The sequence below is a fragment of the Bos mutus genome, chromosome 15 (assembly GCF_027580195.1).
Source record: "Bos mutus isolate GX-2022 chromosome 15, NWIPB_WYAK_1.1, whole genome shotgun sequence".
Lineage (NCBI taxonomy): Eukaryota > Metazoa > Chordata > Mammalia > Artiodactyla > Bovidae > Bos > Bos mutus.
Window position 1 is genome coordinate 51,777,375 of NC_091631.1, and position 19,017 is coordinate 51,796,391.

General features: G+C 42.0%; 1 protein-coding gene across 1 annotated transcript in view; it reads right to left on the reverse strand.

Moving 5' to 3' along the window:
* Positions 1-8,113: 8,113 nt before the first annotated feature.
* CEP164 (centrosomal protein 164) overlaps positions 8,114-19,017 on the reverse strand; it is a 79,857-nt gene continuing 68,953 nt past the window's right edge. The window contains 4 exon segments of the mRNA XM_070384154.1: positions 8,114-8,305; positions 15,900-16,146; positions 16,239-18,232; positions 18,399-18,521. Of these exon segments, the coding sequence (XP_070240255.1) occupies positions 18,136-18,232; positions 18,399-18,521 (220 nt within the window). The 3' untranslated portion in view covers positions 8,114-8,305; positions 15,900-16,146; positions 16,239-18,135.

The window sequence follows — 19,017 nt, forward strand, 5'->3', positions numbered from 1 at the left end:
GCATATATGTGCCGCATCTTCTTTATTCCTCTGACGATGGACATTTAGGTTGCTTCTGTGTCTTGGCTTTTGTCAATAGTGCTACAATGAACACTGGGGTGCATGTATCCTTTCAGATTTTGGTTTTCTCTGGATATATGCCCAAGAGTGGGATTGCTGGATTGCATGGTAGCTCTATTTTTTAAGGAACCTCCATACGGTTCTCCATAGTGACTATCAATTTATATTCCCACCAACAGTGTGGGTGGGCTCCCCTTTCTCCACACCCGCTCCAGCATTTATTGTACCTTGACTTTCTGATGACCATTCTGATCAGTGTGACGTGATAACCTTATTGTGGTTTTAATTTGTGTTTCTCTAATATTTAGTGATGTTGAGCATATTTTCATGTGTTTTTTGACCATCTATATGTCGTCTTTGGAGAAATGTCTACATAGGTCTTCTGCCCATTTTTGATTGGGTTGTTTTTTTTTATATTGAGCTACATGAACTGTTCATATATTTTGGAGATCAACCCTTTGTCAGTCATTTCATTTGCAAGTATTTTCTCCTATTCTATGGGTTGTCTTTTTGTTTATGGTTTCCTTTGTTGTGCAGAAGCTTCTAAGTTTAATTAGGTCCTGTTTGTTTATTTTTGTTTTTATTTTCATTACTCTAGAAGGTGGATCTGAAGATTTTGCTGTGATTTAGTCAGAAGTGTTCTTCCTATGTTTTCCTCTAAGAGTTTTATAGTATCCAATCTTACATTTAAGTCTTTAATCCATTTTGGGTTTATTTTTGTGTATGGTGTTAGAGGGTATTCTAATTTTCATTCTTTTACATGTAATTTTTCAGTTTTCCCAGCACCACTTATTGAAGAGATTGCCTTTTCTCCAGAGAAAAGATTGCCTCTTGCCTCCTATGTCATAGATTAATTAACCATAGATGTGTGGGCTTATTTCTGGACTTTCTACCTTGTTCCATTGATCTATATTTCTGTTTTTATGCCAATATCATACTGTTTTGATTACTGTAGCTTTGTAATATAGCCTGATGTCAGGGAGCCTGATTCCCCCAGCTCCATTTTTCTTTCTCAGAATTGGTTTGGCTATTCAGGGTCTTTTGAGTTTCCATACAAATTTTAAAATGTTTTATTCTAGTTCTGTGGAAAATGCCATTGGTAATTGGGTAGGAATTTCATTGAATACATGTAGATTGCTTTGGGTAGTATATTTTGACAATATTTTTTCTTCCAGTCCAAGAACATGGTATATGTTGTCTTCTGTTTCTGTTTTCTTCTAGTTCCTTTATCAGCGTCTTATACTTTTTCAGACTACAGGTCTTTTGCCTCCTTAGGTAGATTCGTTTGTAGATATTTTATTCTTTTTGATGCAATGGTAAATGAGATTGTTTCCTTAACATTTTAAACCATTTTTAAGTTCACAATTCAGTAGCATTAAGTATATTCACCTTGTGGTATAACCATCACCATTACTCATTTCCAGAACTTTTTTCGTCTTCCCAAAAACTCTGTACCTATTACACGCTAATTCCTCATTTTCCCCTCCCCCAGCCCCTGGCAACCACCATTCTACTTTCTAATATTAATAACTTGACTACTCTGGATACCTCATGTCAGCGGCATCACACAGTATTTGTCCTTTCAACTGGCTTATCTCAATCATCACATTTTCAAGATTCATCCATGTTGTAACATGTATCACAATTTCATTCCTTTTGGACTTCCTTGGCAGTGTAGTGGTTAAGACTCCATGCTTCCACTGCAGAGGAGCACAGGTTTGATCCCTAGTTGGGGAAGTTCTTCATGCCATGCAGAGCGGCCAAAAAGAAAAAAAAAGTCATTCATTTTTAAGACTGAATAATATATCATTGCATGTATATATCACATTTTTATACCATTCACTTCTTGATGGACCGTTGGGTTGTTTCCTTTTGTTTGTGAATACTGCTGCTGTAAGCACTGGTATATAAGTACTTGTTTGGCTCCCTGCTCTCAATTCTTGTAGGCGTATAACTAGGAGTGGAACTGCTGGATCAAATGGTAATTCCATGCTTAACTTTTTAAAATGAAGAATATATTTATTTTTATTGTGGTATAGTTGATATATAATATTGTATGTATATGATTTGATATTTGTATGCTCTGAAATGATCACCACAATAAGTCTAGTTAATATCTGTCTCAATACAGAGTTACCAAATTTTTTTCTTGTGACTTTCAAGATCTACTCTTTCAGCTTTCAATACAGTATTATTAGCTATAGTTACTGTGCTGTATGTTATATCCCCATGACTTACTTATTTTGTAACTGAAGTTTATACCTTTTTGACCCCCTTTCATCCGTTTAGCCCACTCCACCACCCACCTCCCCAAGCCGCACCTCTGGCAGCCATTATTCTGTTGTCTGTGTCTATGAGCTTAGAAGTTTAGGGGTTTGTTGTTGTTGCTTTAATATTCCATGTATAAGTGAAATCATACAGTATTTGTCTTTCTCTGACTTATTTCACTTAATGTCCTCAAGATCCATGCATATCATCACAAATGGCAAGATTCTATGCTTTTTATGATATTGAATAGTATTCCATTGTGTATATGTTGCATCTTCTTTATTTAGCATTAGTGGACACTTAGGTTGCTTCCATATCCTGGCTACTGTAAATAATGCTACAATGAGCATGGGGATATAGATAGATTTTCAAATTAGTATTTTCCATTTTCTTTGGATAAATACATAGAGGTAGACTTGTTGGATTGTGTGATAGTTCAATTTTTAATTTTTTTGAGGAAACTCTGTACTGTTTTCCATAGTGGCTACACCAATTTAGAGTCCCATTAACAGTGTACAAGAGTATACTTTTCTCCATGTCCTTACCAACATTTGTTATTTCTTTTTGATAATAGCCATTCTGACAGGTGTGCTGTGCTATCTTATTGTGAGTTTGATTTTTAATTGTCTCATTAATGATGCTGAGCATATTTTCATGTACCTGTTGGCCATCTATGTGTGTTCTTTAGAAAAATATTCAGATTTTCCTGCCCATTTTTTAAAACTTTATTTTATATTATAGATGATTAACAATGTTGTGATAGTTTCAAGTGGACATCAAAGTGACTCAGCCATGCATATACATGTATCCATTCTCCTTCAAACTCACATCCTGTCCAGACTGCCATATAACATTGAATCCAACCCATTTTAAATCAGATTTTTTCATTTAATATGTATGAGTTCTGTATTTTGGATATTAACCCCTTATCAGATATATGATTTGCAAATATTTTCTCCCATTTAGTAGGTTGCCTTTTCATTCTGTTAAGGTTCCCTTTGCTGCGTAGCAACATTTTACTTTGATATAATCCCACTTTTTAGTTTGATGTAATCAGAAAAGCCCTGAAGTTGGAAAAAATTGAAGAAAGGAGGAGAAGGGGACAACGACAGAGGATGAGATGGTTGGAAGGCATTACGGACTCAAGGGACATAAGTTTGAGCAAGCTCCAGGAGATGGTGAAAGAGAGGGAAGCCTGGCGTGCTGCAGTCCATGGGGTTGCAAAGAGTTGGACATGACTGAGCGGCTGAACAACACAATCCCATTTTTTCATTTTTGCTTTTATTGCCTTCCCTTTGAAGTCAGATTCAAAAAAATTATCACCAAAATATTAAATCAAAGGGCTTGCTGCCTATGCTTTCTTGCAGGAGTTTTATGATTTCAAGTCTTCCATTCAAGTCTTTAATCCATTTTGAGTTAATTTTTTGTGTATGGTGTAAGACAGTGGTCAAGGTTCATTCTGTTGCATATGGCTGTCCAGTTTTTCCAACATTTATTCATGAGACTGCCGTTTCCCCATCATATGTTCTTGGTGCCATTGTCATAAATTAATTGAGCATGTCTGTGTGGGTATATTTCTGGGCTCGCTCTCCTGGGCCAGTGATCCATGTGTCTATTTTTATGCCATTCTCTTTTTATTACTATAGCTTTGAAATATAGCTTGACATCAGGGAGGGTGTTGTCTCCAGCTTTGTCCTTATTTTTCAAGATTGATTTGACTCTCTGGTATCTTCTGTGATTCTACACAAATTTTAGGGTTGGTTGGTCTATTTCTGTGAAAAAAATGCTACTGGGATTTTGATAGGGATTATGTTAAATCTTTAAGTCTCTTTGGATAGTATTAACATTTTAACAATATTCTTCCAATCCATATTCCAAATAGAATATCTTTCCATTTATGTCTTCAGTTTCTTTCATCAGTGTCTTGTAGTTTCCAGAGTACAAGTCTTTCACCTCCTTGGTTAAATTTATTCCTAGGTATTTTATTCTTTTTGATGCAATTGTAAATGAGGTTGTCTTCTAATTTCTCTGATAGTTTGTTAATAGTGTATGTAAACATAATAGATTTTGTATATTGATTATATCCTGAAACTTGACTGAATTGTTTGTTCTCACAGGTTTATTTTGGTAGAGTCTTTAGGGTTTTCTATTATGATATGTCATCTACAAAGAAGGACAGTTTTACTTCTTCCTTTCCAATTTGGGTGACTTTTATTTCTTTTTCTTGCCTAATTGCTCTGCCTAGGACTTCCACACTATATTGAATAAAAGTGGAGAGAATGGGCATCCTTGTCTTGTTCCTCATCTTAGAGGAAAAGCTTTCAACTTATCACCATTTGATGTTAATTGTGGGTTTGTCATATATGGCCTTTACTGTGTTGCGGTATATTCCCTGCATACCCACATTATTGAGAATTTTTATCATAAATGAATGTTGGATTTTGTCAAATGCTTTTCCTGCATCTATTGATGATCATATGATTCTTATCCTTTAATGTGTTAAAGTGAGTCACTCAGTCATGTCCGACTCTTTGCAGCCCCATGGACTATACAGTCCATGGAATTCTCCAGGCCAGAATACTGGAGTGGGTAGCCTTTCCCTTTTCCAGGGGATCTTCCCAACCCAGGGATCGAGCCCAGGTCTCCCGCATTTCAGTCAGATTCTTTACCAGCTGAGCCACAAGGGAAGCCCAAGAATTCATTGTGTTAACCTGGTGTATAATGTTGACTGATTTGCAGATGTCGAACCATCCTTGAATCCCTGGAATAAATCTCACTTGATCATGATATAGGATTCTTTTAATGTACTGTTGAATTCTTTTGCTAATACTTTGTTGAATTGTTGCATCTATATTCATCAGGAGTTTTGGCCTGTAATTTTCTTGTGGTGTACTCACCTGGTTTTGGTAGTGGGGTAAAGCTGGCCTAACAATGAGTTTGGAATTGTTCCTTTATTTTCTATTTTTTGGAAGATTTTGAGAAGGATTGGTATTAATTATTATTAGAATGTTCAGTAGAATTCACCAGTGAACCATCTGGTCCTGGACCTTAGTTTGTTGTTATTGTTCAGTCATGGACTGCATCAGGCCAGGCTTCCCTGTCCTTCAGTATCTCCTAGAGTTTGCTCAAACTCATGTCCATTGAGTTGGTGATGCCATCCAACCTCTGTCATTTTCTGTCACCCTCTGTTCACCACCTTCATCCTCTGTCACCCCTTTCTCTTGCCCTCAATCTTTCCCAGCATCAGGGGCTTTTCCAATGAGTCAGCTCTTTGCATCATGTGGTCAAAGTATTGGAGCTTCAGCATCAGTCCTTCCAATAAATATTTATGGTTGATTTCCTTTAGGATTGACTGGTTTGATATCCTTGCTGTCCAAGGGATCCTCAAGAGTCTTATCCAACTCCACAGTTTGAAAGCATCAGTTCTTCGGCGCTCAGCCTTCTTTAGCATTCAGCTCTCATATCTGTACACAACTACTGGAAAAATCCTAGCTTTGACTGTACAGACCATTGTCATTCAAGTGATATCTCTGCTTTTTAATACACTGTCTAGGTTTGTCACAGCTTTTCTTCCAAGGGGCAAGTGTCTTTTAATTTCATGGCTGTAGTCACCATCTGCAGTGATTTTGGAGCCCAGGAAAATAAAATCTGCCACTGTTTTCATTTTTTCCCCACCTATATGCCTTGAAGTGATGGGACCAGATGCCATGATCTTAGTTTTTTGAATGTTGAGTTTTAAGCCAGCTTTTTCACTTACCTACATCACCTTCATCAAGAGGCTATTTAGTTTCTCTTTGCTTTCTACCATTAGCGTGGTATCATTTAATTCCTGATTCAATCTCCTTTCTAGTAATTCGTCTATTCAAATTTTGTTTCTTCATGATTCAGCCTTGAAAGTTTGTATTTGTTTCTAGGAATGTATCCATTTTGTCTTGGTTGTCCAATCTGGCATGTATGTGTTCATATTGGTCTCTTAAGATCCTTTGTATTCTGTGGCATCAATTGTAATGCCGCCTCATTCATTCCTGATTGTATTTATTTGAACCCTTCCTTGCTTTCTAAATGAGTCTAGTTAGTCAATTTTCTTTTCAGGGAACCAGATCTTTTCTGTTGTCTTTTTTTTTCCTCTATTTTATTTCCTTCTACTTTGATCTTTATTTCCTTCCTGCCACTAACTTTGGTCTTCATTTGTTCATTTTCTAGTTCCTTTGGGTGTAAATTAGGTTGTATTGAAGTTTTTCTCATTTGCTGAGGTAGGCATTTGTCTCTATGAACTTCCCTCTTACAACTGCTTTGGCTGCATTTCTATAAATTTGGGCATATTTCATTTGCCTCAAGGCATTTTTTAATTTCTCATTTGACTTCTTCATTGACCCATTCGTTGCTCAGCATGTTCTTTAATCTCCACGTATCTGTGAATTGTCCAGTTTTCTTCTCGTAACAGATCATTTTAACCGTGCACAATTCAGTGGCATTAAATACACTTACAATGTTGTGCATCACCACTCTCCATTTCCAGAACTTTTTCATCTTCCCAAAGAAAAACTCCATACCTGTTAAGTGCTACTTCTCCTTTTCCCTTCACCCAGCCTCTGGTAACCACCATTCTACGTTCATTTCTGCTAATGTGACTAATATAGAAAACACATGTAAGTGGAATCAAGAGTGTTTGTCTTTTTGTCTGTTTTTTTTTTTCTTGGCATAATGTTTACATGGTTCCCCCATGTTGAAGCAAGGATCAAAATGTCATTCCTTTTTAAGGCCAAATAACATTCCATTGTGTGTATGTATTACACTTTTTGTCCCGTTCACTTCTTGATGGACACTTGAGTTGTTTCCTTTCGTAAATTGTGAATACTGCTGCTATGAACATTGGTGTATACGTGATTATTTAAATCCCTGCTTTCAATTCTTTTGGGTATACAACTAAGAGTAGAATTGCCGATCAAATGGTAATTCTATGTTTAATTTTTGAAGAACTGCCCAATGGTTTTCTGCCAGACATCTGATTAAGTATTTGTAGCCAGAAAAATGATACTCAAACATTTATTTACTCAGCAAATACCCTGAAACCCTTCTTATGCCCTACCACTGAGCTAAGCACTGGGGGTGCAAAGGGCCAGTGGATCTGTTCTAATGTTCAAAAGGCTCTCTGTCTGCTGTGTGTCCAAACTGTCAGAGTCTTGAAAACGGAAGCCTGGGGGAAGAGAATATATCATAGACAGCTGGCTGTCTGCCAAAGCCTCATGCTTGCCTGACTATACACACACACACACATACACACACACAAACACACACTCACACACACTCACACACACTCACACATACACTCACTCACTCACACACACACACACTCGCACTCTACATAGGTGCTGGGAAGTGGCTGCCCTGCTGGTGACTACAGTTCCTAGTTCCCCGACTTCTGGGCAGGGCCCTAAGACTAAGTTCTGTCCAGTAGAATGTGGTAGAAGTGATGCATGCTATTTTCAGGCCTGACTTAGCCACCCATCACTTTCTCCAACTGGATGTCAAGGTGAGCTCAGAAGCCACTTACTATGGATGGCAGTGCCTCAGTCAGCCTGGGTTCCTATATATCTCTGCAGGTCTGTGCACCCCCACCCCCACCCCCACCAGTGCTAACCGGACTTCCTATGAGCAAGACAACTGACTTGTGTTAAGTCACTGAGATCTCAGAGCTTACCTTTACAACAGCTAGCACCATCTTAACCTATGCAGAAGATGAGGAGGAACTTGACCCCCCATAGAAACCTTCCTTCCATAACTCAGATTAAGGACATCTCCACAAAAGCCGTCTCTGCTTCACCCACACCTATGCAGGCGAAGTGTTGGGGAACAGCAGCTGATGACTTCAGAAAGGGGAGGGTAACTGTATTTGTAGGATGAGGGTGAGAGAACCAATCAGGGCTCTGTCCTTCCTCCTGGAATCCATATCTTCTGGGCAGTGGCAGCAATACTCCTAGGAAGAAAGGGCAACAGCTTTCAGATGTGTGTTACCCTGGAGGGGATCCATGTTTGGTTTTAGTGTCTCTAAGAATCAGTGACTCTCAGGATTCAAAAATGCCTTCCAGGTTACCTAGTTCAGACTTCCACCCAAATCTTGAATCTCTTCTGCAATAAGTCAGGATTACCTGGCCTTCACATGCTTTACCTCCTGATAGAGAATGTATCGCTTCCCAAGCCAGCACATTTCACCTTTGGACAGCTCTGCTAGCAATGCCCCCTTTACAGTAAGCATAAAGTTGTTTCTTTGGGCTTTTTTTTTTTTCATCTTAATGTAGGCATTTATTGTTATGAATTTCTTCCTTAGAATTTCTTTTGTTGCATTGCATAAGTTTTGATACATTGCATTTCTATTTCCATTTGTCTCAAGGTACTTATTTCCCTTTTAATTTCTTCTTTGACCCATAGTTGTTCAGAAGAGTGTTGGCAAATTTCCATGTATTTGTGAATTTTCCGTTTTCCTCCTTTTACTGATTTCTAGTTTCATACCATTGTGGTCAGTGAAGATACTTGGTATGATTTCAGTCTTCACGAATTTTCTGAGACTTGTTTTGTGACCTAATACGTGGTCTATCCTAGAAAATTTTCATGTGCACTTGAGAAGGCTGTATATTCTATTGTCCAATAGAACATCTATATATGTCTGTTAGGTTCACTTGGTCTAGTCTTATTCAAATTCACTGTTATTAATTCTCTGTCTAGATGATCTATCCATTGTTGAGAGTGGGGTATTAAAGACCCCAACTATTACTGTACTGCTGTTTATGTCTCCTTTTAGCTCTTAACTTTTGCTTTATGTGTGTGTTTATGTGCTCCAATGTTGGGCACATAAATATTTACAATTACTTGATCTTCTTGATATATTGGCCCCCTGATCATTATATAATGATTTTGTCTCTTTATCACTTTTAAAGTCTGTTTTGTCTGATGTAAGTATAGTTACCCTACTTTGGTGGTGTTCTTACAATCTGTTTGAAACATTTTTCCATCTCTTTACCCTTAGTCTATATGGCTTTAAGGCTAAAATGATTCTCCTGAAGGCAGCACATCTTTGGATCTTTTTTTCCCCAGTCAGTCATTCTATGTCTTCTAATTGAAGAGTTTAATCTGTTTACATTTAAAGTAGTTGATGATAAATAAGGACTACTGCTGCCATTTCATTTTCTAGATCTATTGTTCATTGTTTCTTATCCTGCTGTCTTTTTTTGTGTTTTGATGTCTTCTGGTATCAAAATGTTTTGACTTCTTTATCACGTTCTTGTGTATAACTACTACAGGTTTTTCCCTGTGGTTACCATGAGGCTTAAATAAAATATCTTAAAATCGTAATTCCCTATTTCTTTAAATTTTTATATTAAAGTATAGATGACTAACAATGTTTTAATTTCAGGTATACAACAAGGTGATTCAGTGATACATATACACGTATCCATTTTTCAAATTCTTTTCCCATTTAGATTATTCACGTGTATTGAGCAGCATTCCCTGTGCTATAGTAGGTCCTTGTTGGTTATCTATGTTAAATATAGCAGTAGTAACATTCTGTTTTAAACTGATAACTTCAATAGAATTTCAAAGCTTGACATTTTTACTTCTCCTCACATTTTAGAGTATTGATGTTGCAATTTACATGTTTCTATATTGTATAACTAAAAGAATATTGGTAAAATGGTTATTTTTACTACATTTGTTTTCTAACTTTTAAACTAGAGTTGTGAATTACACACTATTACTGAACCTGACTGTATATTTACTATTTATGATAACTAGAGTCCTTTTATTTACACTCAAAGAATTCCTTCTTTTCAGTTCAGTACAGTCGCTCAGTCATGTCCAACTCTTTGCAACCCCATGAATCACAGCACACCAGGCCTCCCTGTCCATCACCAACTCCCAGAGTTCACTGAGACTCACGTCCATTGAGTCAGTGATGCCATCCAGCCATCTCATCCTCTGTTGTCCCCTTCTCCTCTTGCCCCCAATCCCTCCCAGCATCAGAGTCTTTTCCAATGAGTCAACTCTTTGCATGAGGTGGCCAAAGTACTGGAGTTTCAGCTTCAGCATCAGTCCTTCCAATGAACACTCAGGACTGATCTCCTTTAGGATGGACTGGTTGGATCTCCTTGCAGTCCAAGGGACTCTCAAGAGTCTTCTCCAACACCACAGTTCAAAAGCATCAATTCTTCGGTGCTCAGCCTTCTTCACAGTCCAACTCTCACATCCATACATGACCACAGGAAAAACTATAGCCTTGACTAGACGGACCTTTGCTGGCAAAGTGATGTCTCTGCTTTTGAATATGCTATCTAGGTTGGTCATAACTTTCCTGCCAAGGAGTAAGCGTCTTTTAATTTCATGGCTGCAGTCACCATCTGCACTGATTTTGGAGCCCCAAAAAAATAAAGTCTGACACTGTTTCCACTGTTTCCCCATCTATTTCCCATGAAGTGATGGGACCAGATGCCATGATCTTCGTTTTCTGAATGTTGAGTTTTAAGCCAACTTTTTCACTCTCCACTTTCACTTTCATCAAGAGGCTTTTGAGTTCCTCTTCACTTTCTGCCATAAGGGTGGTGTCATCTGCATATCTGAGGTTATTAATATTTCTCCAGGCAATCTTGATTCCAGCTTGTGTTACTGGAAAAGGTCAGTTTTCATTCCAATGCCAAAGAATTGCACTCATCTCATATGCTAGTAAAGTAATGCTCAAAATTCTCCAAGCCAGGCTTCAGCAATACGTGAACCATGAACTTCCAAATGTTCAAGCTGGATTTAGAAAAGGCAGAGGAACCAGAGATCAAATTGCCAACATCCGCTGGATCATGGAAAAAGCAAGAGAGTTCCAGAAAAGCATCTATTTCTGCTTTATTGACTATGCCAAAGCCTCTGACTATGTGGATCACAATAAACTGTGGAAAATTCTGAAAGAGATGGGAATACCAGACCACCTGACCTGCCTCTTGAGAAATCTGTATGCACGTCAGGAAGCAACAGTTAGAACTGGACATGGAACAACAGACTGGTTCCAAATAGGAAAAGGAGTACGTCAAGGCTGTATATTGTCACCCTGCTTATTTAACTTATATGCAGAGAACATCATAAGAAATGCGGGGTTGGAAGAAACTTTTCTTATAGGGCAGGGCTAATGGTGAATTCCCTCAGCTTTTGTTCAGGAAAGTCTTTATCCCTCCATTTCTGCAGGACAGTTTCATCTAATATAGTACTCTTGGTTGACAGGTGTTTTTTTTTTTTTTTTTAATTTTAAATATATTATCTCATTCCTTTCTGACCTAAAAAATTTATGTTGAGAAATTTGCAAACAGTCTCCCCTTCTACATAACTTTTCTCTTGCTGCTTTAAAAATTCTTTGACTTTTGACAATTTAATTATAATGTGTCTCACTGCAGCCCTATTCAGGTTCAACCTATTTGAGGTTCTCTTGGATCTGGATAAAGTTTTCAGCCATTATTGCTTTAAATATACCTTCTATCCATTTCTTTTTATCATTCCAGAATTCCCATAATGTGAATATTCTTTTTATTGTGTCCCATAAGTTCCATAGGCTTTCTTCACTTTCTTTTTCCTTTCTTTTTGCTTCTCTGACTGTACAGTTTCAAATTTCTTATCGTCCAGGTTACTGATTCTTCTGAATGCTGAGTCTGCTTTTTTTTTTTTTTTTACTCTACATTGAATTCTTCCATTATATTTTTTCAGCTCTATGATTCCTTTGTTTTTGATGGTTTCTATTTCTTTGCTGAACTTGTTGGGCTCATGCATTGTTTCCCTAATTCCATTTAGTCATCTTGTATTCTTGTAGCTCACTAAACTCCTTTAAGAACATTATTCTGAATTCTTTGTCTGACAGAATATAGATCTCCATTTCTCTAAAGTTGGTTTTTAGAACTTTATTAGTTTCCTTTGGTCTCATATTTATCTATTCATGATCCTTTATTATTTATGTTGGTATCTTCCGACATGAGTAAGGTCTCCCAGTCTTTGCAGGTTTGCTTTGGCAGAGACAATTCACCTGTCAGCTCAGTTTAGCTCTGGACATACCTGCTGGCAATGTCCTTGGGCAGGTGGGCCTACTAATAGGATCTATTCCTGTTTGAGGCAACTGTTTAAGTTCTGAAGTTGGGGGAGGAGGTGCCACTGGCTAAGAACAGTTGGATAAGACTGCTGGCATGGTTCTCTAGCCAAAGGAGGCTGTAGGATAGGCTCTGCGGTTGTCTGAATTCTCTGGTCAGGCTTCCTACACAGTGGGGCTGGGTACTATACTTAGCAGTTGGTGGGGCTATGGCTTAGCTTCCCTTGCCTTCATGGGACAGAGGAATGGGACCCAGGGCCTGCATGGCTCCTCATTTGGGGACCCAAATCAGGCAAAAGTTGTGCACTGGATATCCTCATCAGGTAAGGCCAGCAGCCTTGCTCCGAAGACAGGGAAAGCCTCGGGCTGTGCTCTTTGTCCAAGTGACACTGTAAGCAGGACTGTTGGATGGGTTATATGCAGCCTCTCTCTGGGAGGATTCCCTGGCCAGGTGGGCCAATGGCTGGGTTTAGCAATAAGTGGAGCTATGAATTAGTTTCTCCGCCCAGCTGTTCTTGGGAGGACAGCTCCAAGGCCAGTAAGGCTCTTTGTGGTCCTGACTGAAACCAACGTGTGCCCCAAGTTCCCTGGCCTGACCAGGGCTACTACCCTTGCTAGGGGTGATCAGCTCTGCCCACCTGCCTCTGGGCTCAAGCATTGATGGATTACATAGCAGTTTTCAGGTGTTCTCAAGCAGCCCTTCCTCTTAATGGGCAAAAAAACAAATTGGCAGGAGGTAAGGCTATGTCTGTTCTCCCGCCTGGGTGGGACTGGGAGGCCCATTTCAGACAACTCCCAGATTTTTCCTGAGTAGGCTTTCCGGCTGGGAGAGGCTGAGAGGCACACCAGAGCTGGCAGGACTGTATAACTCAACTCTTCCACCTTGGAGTGAGCTGGCCAGGCTCCGGTGCTGGTGGAACTCCTCATCTGAGGGCTTGAGTCTCGCAGACCTGCATGCACTCTGCCAAGTTCCCTGGCCATGTGGCACTGTTGATTTGCTCTGCAGATGAGCAAAGCCACAGATTGGGACTATAATTGGTCTCTGCAGGTACAAATTTGGTCTGCCAAGACCCAGTGCTGGAAGCCCCTCCACCTTCTCCATGATTCCCAATGGCTGAGCCTCGCAGTCTCCTGTGATCCCAGTGGGGTGAAACCAGAGCAAGGACTCCCATGAACTGACCCACAATGCTGGGGGTGCTGGATGTCACTCCCAGGCTCTTTCCCTCTGGAAGAACCATAGTCTCAGGGGAGACCTCTCCGTGTGGGGCTGTGCCAGCTCGGGGGAGAGGCAATGTGGTCAGTGTGTAGCTGTTCCTCTTACCCCCTCTAAGGCAATATGCCTGGGTCTTTGTGGTACAGAGGGTGCTTCAGCCTTGCTCCCAGGTTCTAGGGTTCTCTCAGCAGTGCCTTATCCATGAATAGTTGATAGTTGCTATTGGGAATGGGGGAAAGTGAGGAATACCCATCATTCCCCTTACTATGTGTTGAACACTGTTCTGAGAACTTTACATGGATTAACTTCTTTAATCCCCATAACAACTTTATGGGCTAGATACTCCTATTTTTAAATCTTTTTTATTTTTAAATTTTAATAGTTGATTTACAATGTTATGGTAATTTCTGCTATCCAGCAAAGTGACTGAGCTATATATTTCTCAAATTCTTTTCTGTTATGGTTTAAAACAGAATATTGAACATAGTTCCCTGTGCTATATAGTAGGACCCTGCTATTTATCCATCGTATATATACTCATTTGCATCTGTAACCCCAAACTCCCAATCCCACAGATCTGTTCTCTATATCTGAGTCTGTCTGTTTCATAGGTAAGTTCATCTGTGTCATATTTTAGATTCTACATATAAGTGATATCAGATGGTATTTGTTTTTCTCTTACTGACTTCATTTAGTATGACAATCTCTAGACATATTCATGTTGCTGCAAATGGCATTATTTCACTGTTTTTATGGCTGAGTAGTATTACATTGTATACATCCATTCATCTGTTGATGGATATTAGGTTGTTTCCATCTCTTGGCTATTGTGAATAGGGCTGCTATGAACATAAGGGTGCGTGTATCTTTTTTTTTTTTTTTGCGTGTATCTTTTTGAATTATAGTTTTGTCTGGATATATGCCCAGGAGGGGGATTGCTGGATCATACAGCAACTCTATTTTTAGTTTTTTGAGGAACCTCCGTACTATTTTCCATACTGACTGCACCAGTTTACATTCCCACCAACAGTGTAGGAGGGTTCCTTTTTCTCCACATCCCCTCCAGCATTTGTTATTTGTAGACTTTTTAGTGATGGCCGTTCTGACTGATGTGAGGTGGTACCTCAATGTAGATTTGTATTTCTGGTAATACTTAGTGATAATGAGCATCTCTGTTTGTCTTTGTAGAAATGTCTATTTAGGTCTTCTGCCCATTTTTCAGTTGGGTTGTTTAGTGTTTTGTTCAGTTTGGCTAGATTTTGCTATTAACCCCATTTTAAAGAGATGAGACTCAAGGCACAGAGAGGATAAAGTGAACCTTTGATTCACACTTCCACTGCATTTAAACCTGAGCAGGACCCCTCAAGAGCAGATGCCCCTCTCCTCCATGATGAAAAATGGCGTTACACTGCCCTTCCCTGGGCCCTCTGTATGTACCTGCTGGAGGTGGCAAAGCCAATCAGGGAGGCAGGAGAGGAAGACTGGAGATGCGGGAGGAAAGGAGGAACAAGATGTTCCAGCTCATCGACACTGCTGAGGGCAGGTGCTATTTTTTTTAAACCATCACTTCCCTGCCTTCCCCAAAGAAGCTGCTGGAGGAACAGGCGGCAAGAGCTGCCAGCACCCCTCCCCATCCAAGCCCTGTGTTAGGCCACTGGATGAGGCAGCTCCCCACCCAGGGCAGACCTCTCAGTCACCAAATCTGAGACAGCCACCCTGCTTCATCCCTGGACTGTGCATTCGGGCTTCAAGCTTTTGACCAGGGAAGACATGGGCCCAGAAAGGACCTGTTGAGGTCACAGAGCTTGTAAATGTCAGAGCGAAAAGTAAACCCAGGTGTCCTAAGGCCAGGGTTATTTCCCCACTCTCCATACAGCCATTCTGTGTGGAAGCTTCCATGGTAGAGGGGCTATAATCATGCCCAATGGGTCTCCCTTAAGAAAAAGGGGAAATAAACATATCACAGAAGAGCTCTGGGAAACTGTCCGATCCCCACAGTAGGAATGACCTTTATCCCACCTGTAAAAGGGAAGTGAGTCAGAACAGTTTCCTTTTTTTTTTTTTGTATTTGTATAAAATCCCCAGAAAGAACTGGTATATTTGTTACCTTCAAGATGGCCCATGGATGAACTGACTTTTGTACCAGTTAAATACAAAGCCATGTGAATGCAGAGGCTGTTCAAAATAAATATCCTTTTTAAAACCCTCTTTCCTGAAGCCCCAGTCAGGACTGCTCAGGTCTGGTCTCACCTCTGCTGCATCGACTGTACTTCTGGCCTTTCCCGGAATCTCTTTTGGGCCACCTCCTCCACGGTGAGATCCGAGTGGGCTGAACAAGTCATCTGCAGGCTCCTCTCAGCACCTTTCTCCCTCCCATCCTCAGAGCGGCTCAGACTCAAAAGGCTAGGTATCTTTGTATGTTTGTCTTTACGTTGGTCTTCTTTTGCAAGTCCATGAAATGCAAATTTCTCAGCTGGTTCTTCTGGCAATTTTGTTGCTATAAATCCAAGACCACACAGGCTATTCACACCACTGGAGCAGGAAAAAAACCCACCTGACTTTGCCAGCTTAGAACTTCAGAGAGCTCACCTTTGCGTGAAGAAACAGGGTCGAGTAGCCCCTGGGAAGTGGCATGGTGAGTCTCCGGCTGGTAGGTGGAGCTGGGGCATGATGAGGGAGAACTCAGCTGGGGGTAAGTGCCCCCAGCACTACTCCAAAGGGCAGAGTGCTCTGAGGACACAGCCACGAGGTGTGAGGCTCCATGCTTGTAGGGAGCTTCAGGCATTTAAACTCCAGGAGTTCAACTCCAGGACTTCAGGCCCTGGTTTTCTCACTCACAGAAATGGAGCTGAAACTAACTACATAACAGGTTTGTTGTGATTAGATTCAACAGTGCGGTATTCTTTTTGAAAAATATTTTATGCGTGGCTTTGCTGGGTCTTCGTTGCTGCGGGTGGGCTTTCTCTAGTTGCAAGGCATGGGCTCTAGAGCACAGGCTCGGTAGCTGTGGCTCACAGGCTTAGCTGCTCCACAACATGTGGGATCTTCCTAGACCAGGGATCCAACCTGTGTCTCCTGCACTAGCAGGCAGATTCTTTATCACTGAGCCACCAGGGGAGCCCTAGGTGTTCTGTGAATGTTCATTTCCTTCCCTTTATTCTTAAGCAGAAGGAAGCAAAGGCCTTCAAAAAGGAGACACATTCACACAGCTACTGTGTAGCAAATGGACCTGCAGAGATTTAATTGATGTATAAAACACAGGATTGTCACCAAAGTTGGTTGCAGCACATGAGCTATTCCCGAAGCACACAGAATGAACAAAAATGGACATCCTATGTGGTAGACTGATGCCAAAAAAAGTACCTGGGGGTAAACAAGCCAATGGGATCTCAGTTCCTTATCCAAAGAAATGAGGGGTGGAGAGGTGGTTTCTATGCACTGGAGAGGCAGGGGAACCCCCACCACTTTCAAGACAAGCAAAGGGGGTGCATTTTATTTAAATGATGGGGCAGATGTTAAGCACTGCCTGCATGTCCCCTCAAGGAGCCTGCTGATGTGGGAAGGGTGGCAGGGTGCTGTGCTAGACGGCAGGCATGGGCCCAGCCCCTCACCTCCTTCAGAACAAGTCTCCAGGCTCTGAGAAGGGGCGGCAGGGACGGCACAGGTGGAAAAGACAGACGGAAACAACACACATATATACCCGAGGTGATCCAGGAAGAGGAAACCATGGTGAGCCCTCCCAGTCTCTTCCCGTGGCTCACTGGCTTCCTGGAAGCTGGGTGCCCGAGACCTGAGAATGTAGCTAGAATGCTCTGGGGAGGAGCCCCAGGACAGGGGGAAGGAAGTGCTCCTGAGGAAAGCCCCTGAGGAAAGCCCAGGACGAGCAGAGAGAAGACAGCTGGCAAAACTTCTGGGGCCAGCCTCCAGCCACCGCCCACAGGGCTTTGGGCCCAATCCTGAGATAAGTCAAAAGGTGAGACAGAGTGCTCAGGAAAGGGGACATTAAAAAAAAAAAGCTTGATCTCTACAGGGCTGAGGTATTAGAGAGGTGGGCCCTGGTCCCAGAGTACAAACATGCCGGGGGGACTTTGTTCTGGGGAGTGAGGGACCACATATGTGACCCTGGGAGCTCCAAGCGGGCCCCACAGGTCCAACAGACTGACTCTACTCCAAAGGAGTCCCCTGGCCTCTGAAGCAGGAGCTCCTCCACCGCCAACTCTGCCCCCGCTGCCCTACATCAGTGGTGCCAGGTTCACGCAGAAGTCACACAGGGCAGCCTGAGATGCTACAGGCTAGGGGTGGCTTACTGTTCCCGGTGACACCATCCATTTCCCCTGGTGCCCCGGGGCTCCTCTAAGTTCCCAGTGAGGCAAGCAGCACAGAGCGGGGCCGGGAGGATGCTTTATCAGGGGAGTAACGTGCAGGCAGCAAGTAGGGCACATAGTCTGGGTGCAGAAGAGGCCAGGCTGCCCCCCGGCTCAGCGCCTCAGTAGTGATAGATTTTCAGTCTGTTGTTCTCATCCAGGTCCAGCTGCAGGAAGCTGGAACCAGCCGCTGGCTTGGCCACCGAGGAGAAGAGAGGTCTGGCCACAAGGTGAAGGAGAACTCCGCAGTCAGCTGAGCACGGTTGGGGAGGAGTCACAGGCCAGACGGGACCCTCCTGGGACGCCCCCACCCTGCCTAGGGCCCACCTGCCCTGGCAGTTAGAGCGGGAAGGGATCAGGGTTTGGGAGGCAGCTAAAAGGATACAACTTGGGGTCATTCTTGTAATGTTCTAGCCACTTTCGGTTAGCCGCGATCATGTCCTGCAAGTTGGAGGCGCCCACCTGTGGGACTCGGGAAGAGGGATGCTGCAGGCGGCGGAGCTGCTCACTGCAGGGAGGGGAGAGGAGGCAGGAGCACAGCAAGAGTGCCCCTCTGGGGTGAGGAGCATCCATTTCCAAAAGGGAAGAGGGTGGAGCCCCCATCCTGGATGAATGCGCCCAACTTCAAGGCTCCCACGTCTGCCTGTGCCCAGCCAATCTCATCAGCAAACACTTTCCTCTCTATCAACTCAAATACCTTCCCAGCATCAGCTCCCAAGCTGGCTAAAGGGTGAGAGGGGCTGTACTTATGGTTGGGAGCCTGCAGGGACACATCAAGGAGGGGTACATTTGGCAAGGAATAAGATGAAGGGGAAATTAATAACAAGTTTCAATAATTGCCCATCTGTCTCCCCCACAGGGAGCCCCCACTCCCTCCAGATGTTGCTCAGCAGGTCTGGGGGAAGAACGGAGCCGTGTGCAGCAGACAAACAGCTCAGGGCAGAGAAGGCCTCACTCCACGGCCAGATCCCATCTCTTCCCAGGGTGCCACTGGGCAGCTTCCT